Genomic DNA, 16,480 nt, shown 5'->3' with positions numbered 1-16,480 from the left:
CTAGCTTAATTAAGACCAATGATATGCGTATTCAAAGTTTGCTATTATTCCGAAAATAGCAAAATATTGCTATTTTGAAAGTACATTTAAAAAATACGAACATCATCTTTTTCATCAAACAAGATTTTTCTAAGCAGCTCTAGTATTGTAGAATATAGTCCTATAATAACATCGGTGGACTTTTGCTTCCTGGTTGACTTATGTGATTTTTCAAAATCACTAATTTCGGGTATCTTGAAAAATTATCTACGGTTTACTATTGTAATTAACATCATGATAATATTATATTAAGAATAAGGGCGAAATTGTGTGCATCTTCTATAAATACATATTCCTACCCTAAGAAATAATGATTCGCCAACATCCAGCATTGTGATTGGTGGAGCACACAAGTAGCGCGAAAATTCAAAGTTATTTCAGAGTTCAGGTTGAATTACTTTTTGAAGAAGGACAAAACTGAAGCGTAATAAATCATATTAGTTCATGGTAAATGATAAAAAATATTCATTTTTCTGCATGTTCAGTTTTTACTTATACTTTCAGGCCAACTCTCGTCAGAGTTGTAATTTTAAACTCGGCATTGTCCTTATTAATCGGTTTCATGTAAAAATATCCTCTAGTATTTTTGACAGTTTGTGCAGTATCAAATCGTTTCTGAAACCTTTTCTGTCGACGTTCACATTCATCGCTGCTAACCCATTGAAACCTTTACAAAAAATTGAATAATATTTAGTTTTTCGAAAGTCTATTGTATGAAAAAGCGGTTTTATAAATAATGCCTTACTTGATTTTTTTCCATATGCTCATTCAGGTACAGGAACATATCACGTGCATTCAAAATTTGCTTTTCTACTGGCAATCGCAAAGATGCATCTCTGACAAAGCGTTTCGCTACAGCTCCGATTCCATCACAAGGTCCTTTACTGTGGCTAGGTGCAAAGAAATTATAGGATTCTACTTTGATTCCAAAATCATTTTCATGATGACAAATATTTGTAAAATGATTCCTGTAAAAATGATGAGAATTGTCAGTAATTTTTTTTCATTCTTTAAACAAGCTTCGCAAAAATATGTGAAGCTAAAAAAATAAACTTACTTATTTTTGTATTGTGTTGGGGCTCCGTCTGAAAAATATATCAATTTTTTCAACTCCAGAAAGAGACCTTTAATCATTTCTATCACCTTCTCTTGAAAGATATTACAACGTATGCATTATGCTTCAAGTAATCGCTAATGACACAAAAGCTAGCACATTCTATCTTCATTCCATCATTGCTTCTATAGTAAAGGACAAAAGGGTGTACCATAGTTTGAATATTGTTAAAATAGAAAGCCTGAATGAAATCCTGAGCTATAAATGAGTAGTTCTCAGAAAAATCCATTACTACTAAACCAGTGTCATACTTCAAATTTTTCTTCATGAATGTGAAGCAATATTTCTGAGTTTCATTGACATAATGATGTTCTTTTAATTTCAAAACATCTTTCATAAATCCTTCATAGAATATTTTGACATCCTCGACCTTTTGAATAAGTGTTACGCGAGTATTGCTAGTTGTTTCATCATTATTACTTGTAAAATGAACGGATGACCAAGTTAAGTACCTGATGTAGCCATTTTTTTACAAAGTTTTTAGTTTGCAAAAAGTCCTGAATGGCTTTTTCCCCGGGACATTCAGAGCAGTTTTTCAACATACAGTTTTCGTTATCTACTGAACAAACACAAACATCTAATAATTCTCTGTAATCCAATGACCATGATATTACTCTTGCTTTCAATTTTACATTCTGATGTTCCATACAAATGCAAACGGAATGTGTACCAGGAGCACCAGCAAATCAGCATTCGTCCGGTCGTAGCTCAGCAAAATATGACAAACTGGGAACTTTTTCTAATTCGTCCGCATGATCGTCTAGATAATTATGGTGCAAATCTCTGAGACTGAACAAAAGCAATCTCTTCTGTAATCTTTATTTCACTTTCGTCTTTTTGTTCACGACAATAATATATTCTTTGATACCAGCACAAGCTCGGCTATTCTTATCATCTTTGTAATAACTTCCTATGGATTCTACAAGCTCTTCAGAGTAAAAAGAAAACTTTTTTCTAGGTGGGTCGACTAGTGCACCTGAAATTTGTAGACCTTATCAATTGGAATATAAATAATTATAAATCAGAAAATAGTACCAACATGAGTACTTTTATTATTTCAAATAATTCTGAGACAATACAAATAAGGTATTATGAATGGAGAACGGAAAATATCAACATTATTAGAATAAATATTGTAAATGAGCAAATTTGATGAGTTTCAATAAGTTTTGTAAATTCACTCATATGATAATTAAAATTTTCAAATGTTTTAGGAAATATCGGAAATTCGGAAAACAATTTATTTCAGCCGGCTTGTAAATCTTATCGCTAAAGAATATTTATATGAATATTAACTCACCATGTGTTTCTCTAATGTGATTAGCTTTTGTTATCATGTATCTAGAACAACAGATATACTTTCTGATTCCTCTATAAGTGAGTTCTACAGAAAACAAGGTTAAAATCTTGATTTTTCCAGAGGTGGTGGATTGATTGTTGTATGTCATGCGTAGATTGTTAATTATTTAACTTAGAACTTCACTATCTCTTTGCAATTCAGTTATTTGGCTCACAGGTAAGTCAGATTGAAAAAAATCATTTATTTTTTCAATACTTCTTTCATAAATCCCCTCAACTACTTTTTCCAAATTTTGTTGCTGTCGTTCTTGAGATAATTTTTTTCTTTTTGGCATCGGAAGCTCAAAATCATCCAAGATTCTTTTTAAACTTTCTTCTTTCAAAATTTTTTCTTAGCTTTCAGAAACAAACTCCAAGCTGGCATCAGACATTGTTGGGTCAGAAGATTGACTTTGATCAGTTACTGCAGCACTTGGTGAAGAAGGCAATTCTATCTCTGATTTTTCTTAAATGTTTGCAGAACTGTGTTATTCAACAGCCAAGATATTCTGTTTTGATTCCCAATCGTTCAATTTCTGTAGCATAGAAGCTCGACACGTAGTACAAAGTCAAAGTTTCCCACCAGAAGGACCTATTATATTGCAAATACTATACAATTTATCACAATTTTCTAAAGAAAGAGTTCTAAAACCTTTTTTAATTCCAGAATGTTTATTAAAAGGGTTGCAGCAGTTTACTTGACGTTCAGGAAAATCTACTAAATATAGTTTTTCGATGATTTGCACAAATAAAACCATTGGGAATCAGAGAAAAATTTGGTACTCTATATTGAAGATGTTTCAAATCTTGCGCATCTAAATCTTGAAAAGCAATTAAATTTTCCTTATAAAATATATGACTTTTACCCTTGCCCTTGCCCTTTACAAGATCTAGAGTTATCCAAATGACCGACTATACAATCGGTCTCACTCATGTTGAAAAAGTGAAAATTACTGGAGACTGTGGATGCTAACAAATTATCTACTTTCTCTGTAATGAAAAGAAATGAAAATATTTTAATTATGATAATAAAATTTTTATTATATTTGATGAGTTTATGAACTACTTTAGAATTTTAATTTATTAGAAAATGTATCAAGGATATATTCAACATCCCGACTTAAAAAAGATTGAATAATTTATTCATTAACAACGTCATAAAATAAAGTAACGTGTAGAATCGCGTTTTTGTTTAACAAAAAAAAATCGGTTTTCTCTTGATAGGGACAACTAGAACTCTGAAATATTTTTTTCAAGTATCCTTCATAGAGTTTCATTACATATTATTTGTTTAGAATTTTTCTTACATTACTATTATTCAAAAAATTTTTGAAAGGATCGGAACATTAATATTCAAATATTAATATTAATATTTGTTCGTCACATTGGATCAATAATTTTGATTTTCGGAAATCTGATTTCAGATTTGTAATATGCTACGTCAAAAACCCTTATATTACATCTCCAATAGATACCCCAGACAAATATGCTCCTTAATTGGATGAAAGAATATTTTGAAACTTTTTAGAGTTGTTTTCAGTTTTTCAAACTCACGTTATAAGCTTTTCAAATTGTTTTTTGAGTTTGAACACAAAATGTTGCATGCATACTATAAAATGATTGAAATAGTTGTCCGAGGGCAGATTTTCTTTGATGAACACAAAAATGACTTGAAATAAGCCATAAAATATCTAAAAAGACAGTAACGGCTATAGCGGGATAATCAATGTAATTTTTGAGAGTTAAATTCCCATTAGAGAAAATTAAAACTTACAAAGAATCTTTATGAGTTTTAATTTTTGGGATCTCACTCACAATTTTATCTTTTTGAGTTATATTTCATTAAAAAAGTAATAAACACTTGGGATTAAAATTAAAGAAATGATTTGTTCAATAATAGTCGTAGTAATTTGTAGTAAATTGTAATGACTGTTTTACATACTTTTTATTTTAGTATTATTAATGTCACGCTAGTGCGTAATCTTTCACGTAATCTTGAAAAAAATATTTTAAAGTTGCAACAAAAGAATTAACCAACAAGCAAAATTAAGAATTTGTGGAATTGTTTATTAAAGTACCAAGTAAACGTTATCAGCTGACAAAAACAGTTTGCTATCTCAAAAATATCCTTTTTATTTCATTTGAATCATCAATAAATCTGATACACATTACAAAAACAATCAGTACTTGCGATGCTTAAATATTTATATTTCATCACAATCTCTTTGAAACGTTACCTTTAAACCATTAAACTCCTATTTTCTAAAAAATACTAAAATAAAAAGTATTTAAATCAGTCATTACAATTACTACGACTATTATTGAACAAATCATTTCTTTAACTTTAAGCCCAAGTGTTTATTACTTTTTTAATGAAATATAACTCAAAAAGACAAAATTGTGACTGAGATCCCAACAATTAAAACTCATAAAGATTCTTTGTAAGTTTTAATTTTCTCTAATAGGAATTTAACTCTCAAAGATTCCATAAACATTCGTCGAATGTTTATGGGATCTTTGACAGTAATTTTCTAACTAATGTATATAGACTACGTTGTTTATTTCGTAGTAATGAAGTTTCACAGTAATGAAAATTGCAGTGCATTGTCGAATAGAGACTGTTTGAATATTCTTGTCAATATTGGCAGTTTTTAATATAATTGATACAATATGAACTATTTCCGTGTAATCTTATAAAATTATAAAAGTATACATATAAAGTCTAGAAATATTTCAATTGTACTAGTAAGAAATAAAGATAAGATTCATGGATCACGTAGAAAAAAATTTGTTTGACTAGCCGGCTTTTTTAAGTAAGCCACAGATACTCAAAAATAAAATTACTAAAAAACACTTACGAGAATAGCCTGCAGAAAAACGAAAATCAGTGCATTGACACTTGAATAATTGATTTATACAAACTATTCAAATAACATTTTTCACATTAGAATAACAAAAAATATCTATATATGTAAATTTCGGTAACAGTCTCCAACGATATACAGGGCTGCATTAGAACTTTTGATTTACTATCGTTGATACTTACGATCAGCTGCAAGCAATGAAGCGAACACAATCCGCTCTGCTAATAAAAAGATTTTTTCAATAATCTTAAGCTCGCCAATCGAATGCTCATAGGTTGTTTTGGTTTGCTCGATTTCTCATGAATATGTAAAAGAAGAAATAAATAAATGGTTTAATAAACAAATTTAATTATCTATATTTCGTCAATATGTACGAAAAGACTGAGCAATCAATAAGCTTGTGAACAATTGATAGGGCAGCGTAAAATTATTGGATTAATTATTTATTTCTTAAAATAAATCTATTAGCTTTCGGCTTGTTTACTTGACGTCGACTATAACCTACAACTCAATCAATTGGGTTCTGACCTGTAGACTGATGCGACCTCTCACGTCGGTAAGGAAAAACAGACGTAAAGCTTAGCATGGTCAACATAAGTATTAATTATCAAAATTATCGATATTTTGTAACGAAATATGCAAATAGGTTGATGTAAAAAAGTAATAGGGACACTTTAACGATGATTTACGATTTTTTTTTGGAAAAATTGGTGTTCACCTATCTCCACCAAATCGCCCTCATTTATTATTGACATCGTCCAATTTACACATTTCGTCTGATATCAATAATTTTCAACAATTATTATTTGTTCCCATTCCTGCCCATGTTGAGCCTTAATTTCATTTGTTTATGCTTATCGGCACGAGAAGTCGCGTCATTCTACAGGTCAAACCCCAATAGCACGTGCAAACCACAGTAAGCAAAACGTACTGATACAGTTCTAGTTATGAAACAGGAACTAAAAGTGAAATACCATGAAATCAAGTCATTATTACAATTTTAATTACAATAGTAAACCGTAGATAATTTTTCAAAATACCCGAAATTAGTGATTTTGAAAAATCACATAAGTCAACGAGGAAGCAAAAGTCCACCGATGTTATTATAGGACTATATTCTACAATACTAGAACTGCTTAGAAAAACCTTGTTTGATGAAAAAGATGATGTTCGTATTTTTTAAATGTACTTTCAAAATAGCAATATTTTGCTATTTTCGGAATAATAGCAAACTTTGAATACGCATATCTTTGGTCCTAATTAAGCTAGCGAGATGGACGGGGTCGCAAATTAAAGCTCTTTTTAAGGCAAACAAAAAAATATTTTCTAATTTTTCAAAAAATGTTAAAATGACGGAACTATGAGCCCGTGAGTATGATTCAAAATCAAGCAATTATGAGTGCAATGAACCAGCGGGCACATCCAGCAGAGTGTATTTTCAGGTTTTTGACCGCCATGTTTTTAAAAGTAGATGAAAAGACGAATAGAATGAGAGGTCGCCCATCCTGATATCTTCAAAACTCACGGAGTTATGGGTCTTCAAATATGGCCAAAAAAAGGCTCATTTTTTTACCTATCTATATATATATATTGCGACGATTGCCGAAAATCGTTTAGACTCGCGTGGGTTACTCAGTGGCTGAGCGTAACAGCCGCGATTGGTTTGAGAGAGAGAGAGAGGGCGCGTTGGGGGAAATGACCGGAAGGGGAGAGTTAGCTAGCCAGTATGACTGTGACCTTCAGTCCGGCTGCATCATAGCGATTGAGTTCGAGATCCCAACGTGTTTTATCGTTTTCTGAGTTAGATCCAGGGAGTGCAGCATATAATTAGTGAGAGTGGAGTGAGAGGAGTGTCAAGTGCGCGCACTGTTAAACGTGCGCGGCTTCAGCAGTTGCTAGAGCAACCTCGGCAACATCAGCAGCAGCGAGTCAGCCCCAGCGCAGGAGCAGATGCAGAGGCGGTTCGTCATCCAACAAGTTTAGAAGGATACGGTTGACCACCGTATCCACTTCGATTCCGCGGTAGGTGCATAGCACTATTTATTGTAATTAGCGGGCGATCCCGCGCGGCGAAATTATTATAAGCGTGCGAGCGAATAGTCCGCGACGATCGCGAGATTCACCCTCTCTCTCCCCGATTAAATCGTCATTCGAAATAGCTTGCGAAAATCTCTCGGCAAATCCCTCTCTTATACACGTTTTAAGTAAATAAAGTGATCAGAGATTAACACGCAACGATCTCATTGTTTTGGCTTCCCTTTGTCCGAAAGCGGTGTTATTGTTTACGTTCGATTCTAACGCGCCGGTAGTTCAGCACGAATCACGTAAGCAACCTACGAAGCTGCTCGCCAACCGAGTTGTCAGCAGTGGCCGACGGAGCGCTGCTAAACGAGCGCGCCAGCGCCCCTAGCGGAGAGATCGAGAATCCAACTTAGAACGGTAAGAGAACTCGGCGCAGGCGCACACCAGGACAAGGTGAGTTAGTGTGCTTACAGCACATAGATAACACGGCGTCGTTAGACCATACGAATAATCATATTCGATAGAGATTAGAGGTTAAACGGCAGCCTGTTACAATATATATTTCGGTATATATATATATATATATATATATTTAAAAAAAAACTGAGATAGCCAAAAGTTCTCTTGTTGCATGTACTACCATAGAAAAAGTCGCCGCCAAGATCGGTTGACCCCACCTTCACAGCTTTTTTTAAAAATCTGTTGGACAGACCGATATATATATATATATCAATGTACGCATAATAAAAAAAGAAAAAAATAAACTTTCTTTATATTTTATCAAATCAAAATATGTGTGTTTATTTATTAATTCTTCAATCTACATAGTTTTCTTTTTTTTTTACAATTCGGTTCTATTTATCCAACTATTGTGCGAATAATCAAATCCTAATCACTTTAAGAAAATTTGATTACCACACCTCTCAATAACCTTTTCTACTAGATAGATATCAGGATATTTGGTTTTCTGAAGTTCCTGTTCATAGAAGCCACATAGGATAGGCTTATTTTGATAACCTTTCAAATGATAAGTAGTTGGATTTGTTGGTGCTACGCGCACAATTGTATATATTAGTAATATAGCAATGTATGTTCCAGCACACCTGCGGGAGGTATTGTTAATAATAATTGTTAATGTTAATAATTATTATTAACAATATTCGTGGGGGGGTCCCTGGTTTAACCCTTTGATTCCCTGGCCTAACGCTTCAATGTTAATTATTATTAATGTTAATAATTGTTTATAATTTTTTGAGGAAGGTTTCTAGGGCTTCTAGTTACTAGGGCTCCTAGTCCCTATGGACCGTATACCTAGTGCTTTCAGTCTAATTAAATTTAAATGTATTTTTTTAAAAAGTTATAAATGTATATTATTGACAATTTACTTGCTTTATTGAAAATGAAACGAGTAGAAAATAGCGATGATTTTTGAAAATAATGAAGAGACAGATCGGAGAATCGAACCGGAATTCTCCGGGTTGGCAGGCTAGTGTTCTACCACTAGAGCCAATGCCACATGTACCTTAGAGGATGCATATTGTGTATATTAGCTACACACGCATACATTTGGTTTGGGCCTGAGCGTGTGGAGGAGGAGGAGCGCATGCTGTCTATAGTTGTAACTTGAGGATTTGTGCTCTCTCTCTCTCCCTCTCTGTAGCTCTGACTCAGCGTGAACCACAGCGCGGAGGAGTAGAGGAGCGCATATGCAGCTATGCTTACTACCTACCCTCTTATCTAAAGTTAACTATGTCTATCACAAATATAGATCACAGCTGGTTTGAGGATGATCAAGCTTCTCCACTACTTTCCGGAAGTGAGAAAAAGAGAGCAGCTATGTTTTGCTACCAACCCTCTTTATCTAATACTCCATATTGTAGAAAAATATTATTATTACAAGCGTTCGGTAGGATTTTTGACGGTCAGTCTCAAGGCAAACATCGAGTTAGTCATAGCACATTATGAAATTAGTTTTTCTATTTATTTGTGTAAAAAAATTTGTGTTAGTGAAAATGGAAAGTATTGTTAATGTTTGTCAGCTTCTGGAAACCGTAAGTAATCATTTTAAAAATTAAAAATAATTATATATATATATATAATTTTAATAATTTTTAATTATAATTTACAGAGTACTAACGCTATCCCGCGTGAGCTGCTGTATCGACTGCTCATTATTATTTTAAACGCAGTAAGGTCTTCTTTATATTATTTAATATTTAATATTTAAATATTTATTTATTTATTTTCAGTTGCTTAGGTGTGCAGGCAACGCACAACACGTTGCCCAACTCACCTAGATTATTGCGATTGTTCGTGAAGTAAGTATATTAGTATTATTATTTAATTCTATACATGTACTTATACAGATTTTTCATTTTTCAGTGGATCAAAGAATCAATGACTGAAAGACTGGTCACATAACAATTGGCCTATCAAATTGAGAAGACTATAGAAGAGCGAGTGAGGGCGCAGCTATGTCGCCAGAAGTGCGCAGAAATAATGAGAAAAAAAGAAGAATTCTCATGATTAGAGCGCAAGAGAAAAGCTGAGCTGGCCAAGACGGTGTAGGATGAATTAGCGGACAAAATAAAAAAAAGATTAGTTGCAGCAAAATCATCGTCATCAGCGTCGCCTTCATCTACATCATCTTCAGCATCGGAGACGTTGTCATCGTCGTCTACGTCAGCATCGTCTACGTCTGCCTCATCTACGTCTACGTCTACCACATCTGCGTCTGCAACATCATCGATGCCTTCGCTTGACATTTTACAACATGATGAGGCAATTGATTTGTCTACTAAGGTAAGAAAACACTTATATTTATTATAAAATTTATATATTTTATGCGTTTATTTTAAACAAAATTAATTAATATTTTTAACATTTTACAGAGAACTGTGCCGAAGAAGCCACAAATCAAGAGTAGTGAGGCTATTCGGCGTAGAATAATCATGATTCCCGCTGAACCGACAACGAGAAAGCCGACTCGCCTCCTCAAGGTAGTAGGAACGCATAAAAAGAAAGAGGACAAAATAAAATAAAATAATATTGTTTTTTGTTATAATTATTATGCTTTATTTTTTTTAATTAGGGAGAGGGAAATAAAGAAGTGAGAGAGTGAGAGAACTAGTGGTAGAGAGATAGAGAGAGAGGGAGGGAGAGAGAGAGAGAGTTACATATGCTGTTATGATTAGGTATTATATATTTAAATTAAATTATTATAATATTTAAAATTAAATGCTTTTATTGATAAAATTTAACGTGATGTACTGTATGTTACACATTTAAATTTATTTAGCTTATATTTAATTGTATTAATTCCAATTTATTTAGAGAGTCAACTATATTAAACTAATTTCTTCACATCACCGCTGATTGGATCTGCCAGTGGACCCTCCGACAGAGTGCCTTTCCCAACCACCCATCCACCTACTCCACCCACCTACCCACACCCACCAACCTACCCTCATCAACCCACCCACCCACACCCACCTACAGAGGTTATTAAGGTAGGATGCTGTAGAAGTTGGTAGGATATTTAGTAAGCTCTCTTTCATTCTCCTTTTATAGTAGGGGGCATAGTAAGCTTATGCTGGCTAAGTTTAGGCCCTCGGAGAGGGGGTAGCGTCTCTAGCTTGCTAGGTGCGTACGCCGTTTAGTGTGGATGCTGTTCTCTCTCTCCCAAACTCTCTCTCTCTCTCTCTCTCTCTCTCTCTCTTTCTCTCTCTATGATTATAGGTAGTTTGTATTAAATTCTAACAATATATATAGTGTATATATATATATATATAATTTTATTTTTTTATTGAAAAGCATTGTGTACATTGATGATATAATGTCTTGTTAATTTTAAACTAATTTTTTAACATCACCACTAATTGGATTATATTGTACAATACGATCGTGTAATATTAAGCAGTAGGCTGCAGTATCTTCAGGAAAATCGGTCCGAGTTTCAAATTCTAGGCGAACATCGACTGGAGCGCTTTTTAATGTTTCATTTTGTTTGGAGTAATCTATAACTATTAACGGCACTTAATTAATGAAATCCTTTTTATTGAGTAACGGCTCGTTTTCTTTACCATAGTAAGCGTTTTGAAAATTAGTATACATATCGTAGAGAACAGCAAACTGATTTTGATTGATATTTAAATTGAGATTTCCATCGGGAAGCATTGTGAATTGAGGAATAGCTTCACATTACTAATATTACAATGATCAAAATTACTAGAATTAACACTCGCTGAACTTTTACGTTTAGTTTGAAAAGCTAAAATAACAAAGCGAGGCTTTTCCAATTGATTGGAAGTCTTAACACTCCAAACATGCTTTGATGTACGAGGTAATTTTGGATACTCATACATTTCCCAAGTACGATAACTCATAGTAATTGCACGATCTTGTTCAATCTGATTGAGTAATTTGATTTTTTCTTTGTCTGCAACCATCACTAATGGCATCAACCATTTAACCTTAGTTAAAGTAAATTATGATTTTTCTGAAGCATCAGGATTCCTTTCGTACTAGAATACTTAAAATAGCATTTAAATCATCTGTTGATATTGTGAGAATAAGTTCATGCTTGACATTGACTACAATTTTCCGATAACCTTCAGCAAAGCCCAGCAACATACTGAGAGGGATAGTCACATCAAAAAAACCTAGAGCGTTACATATTAAAATTTTATTGTTATCACCATTCCATCCGGCATTTTCAGCGATAGAGCTTTGACATGGATTGAGCGAAAGCCAATTTTTCATGAGGCTCGTTAAGCCTACATTTTTCACTTTAGCACTTTCAATAGCATTTATTTCATATCGTATTTCCTCGAATAAATGACAGAGAGCAGCGTTGACAAATAAATAATAATTCTCCACTAGTGTAGTACGGTCCGGGTTAGTCAACCGATCACAAATGTGAATCATATGCGTGATGGAAGCTGAGATAAATCTTGATGTTGAATTGCTACATGGATTTCATCGCTATTGTTCAAATATGATAATGAATAAGGTTGATGCGCATGAACTTCATAATGAGTTATAGACTCATCGAAAGCGACAGCTGAATGAATGTCTAGAATTCCCTCCATATTGTTGTTGTTGTTTTATACAGCACACTAATATGCACAATATTTTCTTCCACGATTTTCAACGATTTTCAGTCTCAAGCTTTTCAGGAATTGACTGTTCTGAGGTGTGAGCGGTCTGATAGCTCGCTGTTGACTGGCTGTTGATTGACATTTTTGTCTCTTAATATAGCCTCGACCGGTCTTTATGTTGTAAATGATACCCATTACTAAAATATGGTCTTTATATGTACTCGCACTGTGATGACTTCTCCTCGAAAGTTAACTAGGTTTCCGTCTTGATCAACTATACGAATTTGAAAATGATCAATGCTCCTCACAGCGACTGGAAGATAAATGACTTGAGAGGGAACTTCTATAATCTTATATCCAGGTGGGACTGCTGGGAAAAATTCATATATAGTATGTACTTTGCGATCGTTTATGTAAGAGCCTGTAGTAATATTACACTCTACACGTAAAGCGTTGACTTTGAGAATAGTGACGGGTAAGTCAGAACTATTGTTTCGTTTTTAACGAGCGTACATCTAGTGAAGCCTAAAATTGATCCAATAGAATCTTCTGGTTCAAAATGTATTTTTTTGACTGCACTGAATGACACTACATAAAGTATTATTATTTGGTTTCAGGCTAAACGATATACCTTTAGATGCTAATGCTTCTTTGAGAAAGCTTTCAATATCTTCTATTTCGTAGCTACCAGTCGGTAAAGCTTCTTGACCTTCAATGTAAAACTTATTATATCCAACGTCAATGTTTGGTATTGAATTAAATGTTAATAGCTCAACTAGACCAAGAACGTATTTTTTGTTTGGTATCAATTCGATCGGTGGAAAAGAATATGTTTCGAGTACGGATGATGTTCCCGAGAGACTCAATGTCAGTGTATTCTCCATGACAGATTCATGTCAAATGATAATCATTCTTTGAATGAGTATTTTATATATACTAGTCGTCTTTTTTATAGTTTGTTTAAAAGAAATTTGAGACAAAGATGGCCGCATTTATATGTATTAAAATCTTGATATCTAATATAATTATACATGATTCTATTAACTTTGAGATAAAACAATAGATCTATAGGCGGTTGTAGATTACCAAAACTATCAAAATACATAACCTCATCACCTTTCTTTTTGTATGCCACCCAATGAGTTCCTGGTCCACGTTTATCATCTAAATTTACAATAGCTGTCTCTTTATATCGTGGTCCATCGGCTGGCAGAACATTACGCATGAAAACACCTCGAAAATTTGCAATTTTTAGTATTTTAGCATATTTTCTTATATCATGATCTGTCAGTGCTCGATTAGGTAAAGTTACTTCGAGCTTTTTTTTTAAACCTTTTCCACTTGAATATGGTTTCAGATGAAGACCATAACCTTTACGATATGGTTTCAAATAAAGTTCTATACCAATAGCAATAGCTTCCATAGTTTTATTATGTCTATGAGCTTCTTTCAATTAATTTTGAGCGGCCTTAGCACTGTTAACGGCCTTTGCTATTGAAGCAGCTCCTCCAGCTAGAGCTCCAGTGGCGCTTAAAGCAGCAAATAATGGAATTAAAAAAGGAAGCGCTCCACCAACTTTACTGGGAATAGGTAAAATACGCGGTATATTTATTTTACTTTTACCGCCAGCATTTTTCACAGCTTCTTTGGCTCCTTTTATAGCCGAACGAATAACTACAAGAGCTCGATTGTTAGGCACACTACTTTTCGAGACCGTCTTAATAATTTTATTCAATGTAACTGACGGCTTTTTGATTTTTCTACATTTTTTTCGTGCTTGGCGTTTTTTAAATCGTCTACCTCGTTTCTTACTACCTTTCTTCATATCAACACCCATACCAAGCTTACTTTTAACTTTCATAATATTAGCTACAGTGAAGGCAGCTGTTTTCTCACCAAAACTGCTATCTTTAGCTTGCACTCTTTCCCAAGCTTTGTTAGCTAGAATTTCGTCAGCTTTATTTCTTGTCGCAATATCCTCCAGATTTTGCGCATAAGCAATACGAGTATTGTATTGTGTTTATATATATTGTTTACATATATATATATTGAATATGTTGCAACGATTACCGAAAATCGTTTTGACTCGTGTAGGTTAAGAAGCGGCTGAGCGTAGCAGCCGCGATCGGTTTGAGAGAGAGAGGGCGCGTAGGGGCAATGACCGGGAGGGGAGAGTTCGTAAGCCAGTATGACTGTGTCACTCAGTCCGGCGAGAGCTTAGCTATCATTTTGCGCTGCCAACACATTGGACATTTTCGAGTGAGATCCAGGAAGCCGGGATTCATTGTTAGAGAGTGCTGCAGTGGGTGTGCACATAGCGAGGCGTGTGCAGTGACGACAAGTGACAATAAACAGTGCGGTGGAACGAGTTCGCGCACTGTTCAACATGCGCGGCTCCGACACCTGCAATACTAGGTGCGTTACCTCGACGACGACTTGGGCAGCATCAGCGGTCCCGGCAGCAACGCTACAGCGAGCTTGAGAGCGGCGAGCATCGAAGCGTCCGATCAACAGCTAGTGCGCCGGATACGGTTGGCCACCGTATCCCCATCTGATCCGCGGTAGGTGCTCAAAATTATTTATTGTTGTTTGTAGGCGATCCCGCGCAGCGTGTGCGGTGAAATTGTTTAAAGCGTGCGAGCGCTTAGACCGCGACGGTCGCGAGTTTTTCTCTCTCTCTCCCCTCGTTTGCATTGTCAATCGTATTCGCGTGCGTGAGTCTCTCGGCAAATCCCTCCCGTGTATTCGGTTTAATCTAATAAAGTGAACATCAGTTATTCGTAACCGAGTTATTGTTTCGTCTTTCCTTTGTCCGGGGTGCATGTTATTGTTTACGTCTTATTCGAATAAGCCGGTAAAAAGGCACGGATCGCGTAGACATCGAGAGAAGCGACTTGCCAACTGAAATACCAGCAGCGGCCGACGGAGCGCTGCGAAGCAAGCGCGATAGCGCCGCCAAGTGGCGAGTCCGCGAACCCAACTCCGCTTGGCGAGGGAACTCTGCGCAGGCGCACTCCCGGACAAGGTAGGTTAACGTGCTTACGGCACGTAGATAACAAGGCGTCGTTTGACCGAAATAACGAGTAGGTTTAATAGGGTAACGGTTAAACGGCAGCCTGTTACAATGTTTATATATATTGGAAATATATGTTTATATATATTTATATATATATATATGTAAAACGCCACTTTCTGGGACCACTTTTATCTAGGATCCCAGATAAATTATTTCATTTTTCTGGGATCCTAGATTAATTTTTACGTTTTTCTGGGATCCTAGATTAATTTTTTATATTTTTCTAGGATCCTAGAAAAATTCTCCTTGCTTTTAGTAGATATATTTTCACTGAAATGAATGTAGATGGTCGTTTTTGTTCGTATAATAATTAAAATGACTTCATAATAATAATAATGATAATAATAATAATAATAGAATTCGGTTCCTACTCAGAGACACTAGCGTGTTTACTAGCGACAGTGTTATTGAAGGACTCATTGATCTACGTTGATGCACATGGAGCTAATTTACTTGCATTATTAACAAATTTAGTAAATAAATTTGTAAATGAAACTCGTAAATCTACTTCAGTCAAAGGTTTGTCGTGTGGAAGATTGCGATGAACGTAGACGCGGTGTCTACGTTCATCGCAATGAACTACTATTAAATTCTACTTTATGAAATGTACACCAATCTCCACACCCGTCATCTTCTCCAAATGCATAGGGTACGACGTTTAACAATGCAAATCTTACTTTTACGGCATTACCTTTATTCTGTCGAATTGCAATTATAAAAGAGTTTGAAAAATAATCAATTATTTTTTTTGATAATTTTATGGCATATAAAGCAGATGTGAGAGTTTTTTCTTGTTAATTCATATCAGACCATTTTTCAATTGGTTTATTCGATTTTTTTCGAATTGCAGAGATTGTAGAAGAATCATCGTCTCCGATAAGAACGTCAATTTCAGCACTATGTTTTTCTAATATAGGATTGTTACCGC

The 16,480-nt window shown here is 34.6% G+C and overlaps 1 protein-coding gene across 1 annotated transcript in view; it reads left to right on the top strand.

Moving 5' to 3' along the window:
- The window catches only part of LOC131673035 (uncharacterized), an 89,625-nt gene that overhangs the window by 3,168 nt on the left and 69,977 nt on the right, over positions 1 to 16,480 (top strand). The window contains exons 2-4 of the mRNA XM_058950682.1: positions 9,627 to 9,695; positions 9,975 to 10,179; positions 10,269 to 10,376. Coding sequence (XP_058806665.1) covers positions 9,627 to 9,695; positions 9,975 to 10,179; positions 10,269 to 10,376 — 382 coding nt within the window. The remainder of the gene's footprint in view (positions 1 to 9,626; positions 9,696 to 9,974; positions 10,180 to 10,268; positions 10,377 to 16,480) is intronic.

The sequence above is a fragment of the Phymastichus coffea genome, unplaced genomic scaffold (genome assembly GCF_024137745.1).
Source record: "Phymastichus coffea isolate CEN01 unplaced genomic scaffold, Cenicafe_Pcof_1.1 PCOF00012, whole genome shotgun sequence".
NCBI classification, from domain to species: domain Eukaryota; kingdom Metazoa; phylum Arthropoda; class Insecta; order Hymenoptera; family Eulophidae; genus Phymastichus; species Phymastichus coffea.
This window is presented reverse-complemented; position numbering and strand designations above follow the sequence as displayed.